Source organism: Giraffa tippelskirchi, chromosome 2 (genome assembly GCF_054371585.1).
Source record: "Giraffa tippelskirchi isolate mGirTip1 chromosome 2, T2T-mGirTip1v1.2.pri, whole genome shotgun sequence".
Taxonomy (NCBI): domain Eukaryota; kingdom Metazoa; phylum Chordata; class Mammalia; order Artiodactyla; family Giraffidae; genus Giraffa; species Giraffa tippelskirchi.
This window is the reverse complement of record NC_137276.1, coordinates 109153738-109161195: the sequence shown is the minus strand read 5'-3', so window position 1 is coordinate 109161195 and position 7458 is coordinate 109153738. Positions and strand designations below refer to the sequence as shown.

The 7458-nt window shown below is 58.7% G+C and overlaps 1 protein-coding gene and 1 non-coding gene across 3 annotated transcripts in view; both read right to left on the bottom strand.

Annotated features, from left to right (window-relative positions):
* Window positions 1-676: 676 nt before the first annotated feature.
* Window positions 677-7458, bottom strand: part of TRPM2 (transient receptor potential cation channel subfamily M member 2) — a 58124-nt gene continuing 51342 nt past the window's right edge. Inside the window, exons 29-33 of one of the 2 annotated variants that reach the window (XR_014076754.1) lie at window positions 5954-6040; window positions 5469-5526; window positions 3888-5364; window positions 2572-2688; window positions 677-1922 (exon numbers count right to left, since the gene is read on the bottom strand). Coding sequence is in view for 1 of the 2 variants with exons in the window: in XM_081570066.1 (XP_081426192.1) it covers window positions 1797-1922; window positions 2572-2688; window positions 3888-3989; window positions 5421-5526; window positions 5954-6040 (538 nt within the window). In the remaining variant the exon portion in view is untranslated. Of the gene's footprint in view, window positions 1923-2571; window positions 2689-3887; window positions 5365-5420; window positions 5527-5953; window positions 6041-7458 lie in introns of both variants that reach the window. The other variant, XM_081570066.1, reaches the window with a different exon arrangement.
* On the bottom strand, window positions 3946-4022 carry LOC145540037 (Z6 small nucleolar RNA). The gene has a single exon (XR_014078163.1). It is a non-coding gene; the product is annotated as a Z6 small nucleolar RNA (small nucleolar RNA).

The window sequence follows — 7458 nt, the reverse complement described above, 5'->3', positions numbered from 1 at the left end:
GCAGGCAGATTCTTTACCACTGAGCCACCAGGGAAGCCAGATGTTTGTGTCCTGTTTGTGTTTAACATCTGTTTGTATCCCTTCCCCAAATCTCTATGTTGAAGCCCCAATCCCATGTGGCTGTATTTGGAGCAAGGACCTCTAAGGAAGTAAGGTTAAATGAGGTCATAGGGTGGGGCCCAGACATGGAGGAATTAGTGCCTCTGTAAGAGGAGTACTAGAGACCCCTCCTTCCCTGCACACTCCAAGGAAAGACCACATGAGGATGTGGAACGAGGTGGCCAGGGACAAGCAGAGCCAGAGGCTTCAGCAGGAACCACTCTACCCACACTTGACCTCCACTCCCAGCCTCTAGAACTGTGGGAAAGTGAATGGTCTGGCTGTTGTCCTTTGTTACACAGCCCAAGCTAACTAAGACAGTGTGTTTCGCTTTTCTCTAATTCTTCTTTGAGAAGTTCTTTCAGAAAGGATGCATGAGGAGCACGTTTCAGACAGTAAAGAATCTGCCTGGAATTCGAGAGACCCAGGTTTGATCCCTGGGAGGGGAAGATCCCCTGGAGAAGGGCATGGCCACCCACTCTGGTATTCTTGCCTGGAGAATTCCATGGACAGAGGAAGAGTGAGTTACAGTCCATGGGGTCACAGACAGTTGGACACAACTAAGCGAGTAACTTCCTTTATGAGTTTTAAATGTCTTTATTTGATGCTGCCACTTAAGCGCTAGTTTGGCTGGATCTGTAATTCTAGATTAAAAAAAAAACAAACAAGGACCTCACAGTGCCTGAGCACCTGCAGGGTGGGGGCAGGGGAAAGCATGAGCAGCTGAGCCCCACGTTGGAGGCTGGAGCTGGGGTCTAGGAAAATGAGGATGAGGGAAGGTGTGTGTGTGTGTATTGGGAAGGTTGTTGATTGGAGGAGCAGTCATGAGTTTGGACTAGGGGACTGTAGGGTGTCCACAGGAGACCCCCTTGGGCCCCAGGGAGCTTGGCTGTGGCTGGAAGAGGTCTTGTGACTCAGACACAATCCCCCCCCACCGCTCATGTCTGTAGCTCCATCTGAGGGACAAATGAGACCAGCGACGCTGGGGGGGAGGGCGAGTTTTGTGCGGGGTTTGCACAGCATCCCAAGGCTGCTGATGGTCCGTGAGCTGCTGATGCTAAACTGGGTGGCCCCTCAGTCCACACCCACCGCCCACTCCTCCCTGGAGGAGGGGGTGGGAGTACCACCTGCAGGAGAGGTCCTACTCCCGGTGCTTCTGCTTCCTCCCTGCCTGGTCCTGGGACAGCACACAGGCAGAGACCTCCGCAATTCAGGAGGAGGCGGGAGCTTGCCCTCCTGCCCCACCATGGGGCTCAGCCCTGATGGTCATGGGAACCAGAGTCCCAGGCTGCCCCAGGCCAGGTGAGGGTCCCAGTTAGGGCACAGTGGAGGCCCTCTCAGGGCCGTGGGCCTGAGGAGGAGGCCACAGGGAGTGCTGACTCTTTGGGGAGCACTGGCCTGGGGCAGATGCACCGCTGGTGGTGGACGTGCTGCTCAGAGGATGTGGCCAGAAGGGCATCCACAGGCTACCAGCAGGCTCAGGAGAGGTAGTGTTGGCTAGCGGAGTCCCAGTGGCCACCTTGACCCTGAGGCCCTGCCTCATGGCCAGAGCCTACCTGTGCCCTGCTCAGCTCTTCTCCCAGAGCACCCCAATGCCTCCAGTTCATGATCTGGCCATGAGGGGCAGACACTCCCAGTGGGCCGTAAACGGACCAACTCCGCTGGCTCCTACAGAGCCACCCAGGCTGCGTCTCCAGTCAGTAGTAGGCCCTGAACGAGGCGGCCACTTTTTGGAGGATAGCCTTGTGGTTGTCATATAGAGGGATGCGCTCATCCACCACCTGCCAGTGAATGGCCATCCCCTCGTCACAGGAGTACAGATGCTGTGGAAACAGAGGTGAGTCCTGAGTCCCTCCCGAGTAACCCTGCCCTCACCCAGACACCCCGAACCCGCAGATGGCAGGAAGGTGGTGGAGACCCCAAGACCTGGCTCCCAGCCCTGCTACAGACTGGCTAGCGACCGCTCACTTTGTACTTCTACTGAACGGTACTTAGATCACCCCCTTCACACACAAATCACAAAATGCCTGTGAAGCCCCAGAAACCTTGAATGGGTTGGGGGTGGGTGGGTATAGCCTGATTCTGGGGTTTTCTGTCCTGCAGACAAGGCCTGGGTTTTGTTCCCTGGGACTTCCTGGCCCAGTTCCGGATTTGAGGTCTGTAGGGGGATCAAAGTACACAGGACGATATCCCCACAAGGCTGCATGAACCAGCCTCACCTGGCCACGAGCCTGGAGGCCCCAGGGTCCCCCTCTGCCCCCACCCACCTGCTACTGCCCCCTGGCCTCTCCCAGCTGCCCCCATGGACCCTCTGGTACAATTCAAACTCCACAGCCCTCTTCTCTGGTCCTGGCCAGCTCTGGCCCCAGGTCTGGGAACCCCTCAGACCCCTCCCTGCAGGCCCCAGAGCCCCTCCGGAGCACCGATGGCCCCAGCCCCTGTTCCTCCAAGTCTGAAACCCAGGCCACATACAGAGTTCAGCCTCTTGAGCTCCACATTGCTCTGGTCTGGGAAGTGGATGCTCACGGCCACCGTCTCAATCCAGGCATTGTCCGTGTTCCTGGGGTCATCCACGTATCCTTTGTACACCTGGGAGGTAGCACAGGTGTGATGGACCCCTGATCACTTGGCTTTCTCCCAGAGGGAGGGCCCCAAGCCTTCTCTAGGTGTAGGCCACTGTGAGCACAGCTGTCCACCATGCCCGAGCCCCACCTGGCCTCTCCCTGCCGCATCCTCCTGCCCCCAGCACAGCCTTCAACTTGACTGACCCATCACAGGGGCCCATGGCCTCGCTCGTTTCCCTCTTCGTCTTTGGACTGGCATCCAGACCTGCCTCGACTGCCCTTGGAAGGGTTAAAAAGGACAGGTGGACCTCCAGACAGTAGGCTAAGTGAAAGAAGCCAGATACTGAAGGCTGCACGCTAAATGATTCCACCAAAAATAAATGTCCAGAACAGGCAGATCCACAGAGACAGAAGGCAGCCTCGTGGGCGCCAGGGGCTGGGGGGGAGAAGGGGGTGAAGGGGGTGACTGCTCAAGGGGAAGGGCTCCCTTTTGGGGGTGACAGTACAGTCTTGAACTAGACAGAGGTGGGGACCACACCAGGCTGTCCATGCACCAAATGCCACTGAACTGCTCACTTCAAAATGGCTCATTATATGTTGTTTAGATTTAACCTCAACAAATAAAGTTTAATTATTTTTTACTAAGTAGAGAGAAGAGAGACAGTGATGCTCCCTCAGAGGCTGCAGTGGACAAATCACTCGGAACTGCTGGGTTTGTAGGTCAAGCCATAAATATCAGCAATTGCCTACTTCATCCTGAGACGCAACAGAGGCAGAACCAATGACTCAGACACCCACTTGGAGGACTGCTTAAATAAATCATGGCACAGAATGCTACGTGGTTGTGAAACAGAGCAAGGTAGATTCGGAAATACAGACCTAAAACTACGGCCTTTGCAGATTCACTGAAAAAGCAAGTTATGTCTTTGTGCCCAGCTGTGCTCAGGGCAAGAGTGAACGTGATGCAGACACCAGGCCTGCCCTGGTCCAAGAGCAGCAGAGGCCGTAGGCCCTCCTTGATCTCGGGAGAAACCCCAGACAGGGAAGGAAGGTGAGGGGCCCAGAGCCAGGCCACATGGTCCTAGTTCTCCCTCCAGGAGCTGTGGGCAGTGGGCTCGGAGCAGGCTCCCCACCTGGCTCCTGCAGCCTGCCCAGCAGCCGGCACAACCACACATCCCAGGGCCCAGATGCACAGGTGGGAGCAAAGTGGAAGAGCCACCTCACCTCCATGCCCTGAGTCAGCAGGCTCTCGAAGGAAGACCAGAACTCTCTTCGCAGGACCTGCTTTAGCTTCCGGGGCAGCATCTCTCCTGGCTCCCGGGATCCCTGAGCAGAGAGGGAGGTGGGGGCAGGCGGGCAGGGTGGTTTGGGACCTGTGTCCTCCAGCCACCTGCCCGGCATGGGCAGCGGGCCAGCCCCCTGGAGCCTCAGGTGCATGAGCCTCTGGCAGCAGCCGCCTCGGGGCCAGAGTGACATCACCCAGAGCCCACTGTCCACGTCAGCCCGTGAGGCCAGGGTGTCACAGCCTTTGAGGGGTACCAGGCACCGTGGGAGAGCCAGCGCCCTGACCTCCACCACCTGGCCATGAGCCAGAGGGCTGTGTCTTATCTATGTGCGTCCCCACCCCACCTCCAGCCTCTGCTCCAGTGCACTGAGCTCCTGGCCACTCCTGACGCACCCTGCCCTGGACACGGGCCTGCACCTGCACTCCCCTCTCCACCCATCTAGGGCACCTCTCAGTCCACATCACATCTACTGCTCTGGCCTGGGAGACGCCTTGCCCCGCACTGCCTGTGCTGGCGGGGATCTTCAGCTGTCCCTCAGGGGACACTGCTCGGAAGATGCCCATTGGCAAGACTGAAGTGCTGGAGAGGGAGGTTGAAGGGTGCTGGAGAAGCCTCGGGGGGAGATGGCCCAGCCTGGGCTCAGAGCCCCCTCCCTCAGCTGGAGGGCCTGGGGGTCATGGCTGCAGGAGCCGGACCGTCCAGAGCTCTGGAATCCCGGCTGGGGTCTGAAGACCCTCAGGGGGTCTGCCCCCCACACACTCATTAACTTGCTATCCCACTGGGTGGGTGCCGGGAAAACCCAGCGGCTTTGTGCTGAACTGGGGTAGATTATGGACTCCTGGGACAGGCTCAGGGGAGGGGCCCCTCAGAGCTGCACCGGGACACAGGCCTGGGGCCTGCGGGTGCACGATCCTCCTGCCTGGACATGCCTGTTTTGACCCCAGAGTAATAACAGGGTTTGGGAGAGCAGAAGGCAGACGGACGGGTCAGAATCTGAGTGGTTGGACTGCTCAGACAGGACAGGCCCAGCAGAACACACCCCAGTTCTGTTACCATGAGCCTGTCAGTCCTGCAAATAGCTGCTGCCCCAAGCTGAGGACATGTGTATGCCCCGCCTTCCCCCAGCAACACCGTCCTGCCCTCGGGGCTCAGTGCAGACCCCAGGGCCAAGGCAGGTGTGTGCCCAAGATGCCCCCCAACTCTGCAGGGGCAGCTCCAGCCCTGAGACTGGTGCCCGGACACAGTAGGTGCTCAGTCCGTGCTTACGCTCCGAAGAGCGCCCGAACCCATCTTCACAACCACCAAACAAAGAGCCAGGAGAGAGCACTCCTTCTAAGGCAAGGACCAGCCTTTGTCATTCAGAACGAGGACAGCTTCCAAGCTGTCCAGGGCAGCGACCGCTGATGGCTGGTGACCTGTTGGGGACAGAGAAGGTGAACGAGCACAGGGCCCAGGACAGCGAGGGGCTCACCCCAGGCAGCATCCAGTGCTCGGAGGGACCACGCTTCACCACCAGCACCTCCAGCATCTTCTTGACACTCTTCCTGCAGATGGCACCATCCAAGCTCCGCCTCCAGCTGCAGGAGGATGTGGGGGAAAGGGTCAGCCTGCCCCTGCCCTCACCCCCACCTGGGAGGCCACCTGCTAGGCCACTAGCACCTGCTCTAGGGGAGAGGAACCATCTGCTCCCATAACCTCCAGTCCAAACAGAACAGGTCAGCCTTGTTGGACAATATTTTTCTACCAAAACCCTTAAAGAAGCCCATGCCCTGGACCCAGCGCTTCCCTCTCTGTCACTCTGGAAGTGAAGGGTGAATTGGTATGGATCTTTGTCTGCATAGTGAGTCCTCCCCAAGGGTCCTCTGAAGGAGGGAACCCACAGGGAAGTGAGGCAGCCTGCAGGGAAGAAGGGTTTGGGCTCTCCTAGGGGGCACCCACATTCATGCCCTGCCCCACCACAGGGTGGGGCACCGGGCAACGCTGTGCTCATTGGGAGCTACTCACCGGGTGATCACAGGCTGCAGCGTGTGATTGGGGCCAAAGTAGCTGAGGTCCCCGCGGCCACGCAGCCCCGTGCGGCCCATGGGGTTCCTGGGTAGACAGGGGTCAGCTTAGCCCACCGCCAGCGGCTGAAGACCCCAGCCAGGGAAGCAGGCAGGGGATCTGCAGGGGCTGTGTGCCAGCTCCACCCAGAGCTGCCCTGGCCCAGGGTTCTTGGAGCCCAGGCAGCTCCCCTGGACAGGACCAGGGAGGAGGCCCAGACCAGACTCCAGAGCCCAAGGGTTCCTTGACCAGTCTGGGTGACTCTGTGTCATGCACTGGGGCTGTCCACTGCAAACCCCGTCCCTTGGGGGCTCCAGGGTGGGCGGCGGCTACCTTGGGGTGGGCTGGAGAGGAAAGGGGCCTCTGGGAGCACAAACCAGCCTCACCGCAGACGTCCCCCAAAGGGCGCCTGACTGACCATGGCATCGTGCCCAAGGGCCTCAGCTGGCCTGTGAGCTGGCATCAACAGTCCCCCTCCTCTGCCTGTGACACTCAGCCCTGTTCTCTTCCTGCCCATCGTGTCCCCCTCCCCATTCCCTCCCCCGTCCAGGGCTGGAGACGCTCCTGGTCACCTCAGTTTCCCTGCCCCACTCGTCTCCACCACCCCGTCCCGCAGCTTCTACCCCAGTGGTCACCCCTCCCTGTTCCAGAACATTCCCAGAGGCCCACCACCCACCTCCTCCCACAGGCAGTTTCCTTCAACAACCGCCTGCTCCATGGGGTCTCCAAATCCCAGCTGACTGTGATCCCATCCCCGGCCTCTGCCCTGGTGGTGCAGCCTCCCCAGCGATCCTCAAACCCCAGGCCAGCACACGGTAGGCATCCACCAAGGGCCTGCTGGACCTGACGCAGGCAGCCCTAGACTCTGGGTCCCCTTTCATCTCTATGTTGATTCCATCCACACCTGTGCAGTGGGTCTTACCGTCCTTACAGCATAGACCTGGAAACGTAAGCCCAGCAGCCCTTGAACATTGCCCCTGCTTTATTCTCACAGTGGGGTCCACGTTTTACCCTGTCTCTACACCTCAGGAATGGAGGTCCTGAAGGCTGTGTCAGAGAACCAGGGTGCAGTGCCCAGGCCAGCAGGGCCAGCTTACATCCCCACCCTTCCACACGTGTCCAGGGAGACCGCCAAGTGTGGGCCTCTGGGGTTGGTAAGAAAGTACTTTATGTTGATGTTTCTTTCTTCCATAGTTTGTTTGTTTTTATGAGAAAAATTTAAATCAACCCTGAAAGCTCACTGGAAGGACTGATGCTGAAGCCAAAGCTCTAATACTTTGGCCACTTGATGTGAAGAGCTAACTCATTGGAAAAGACCCTGATGCTGGGAAAGATCGAGGGAAGGAGAAGGGAAGCAGAGGATGAGATGGTTGCATGGCATCATCGACTCAATGGGCATGAGTTTGGGCAAGCTCTGGGAGTTGGTGATGGACAGGGAAGCCTGGCATGCTGCAATCCATGGGGTC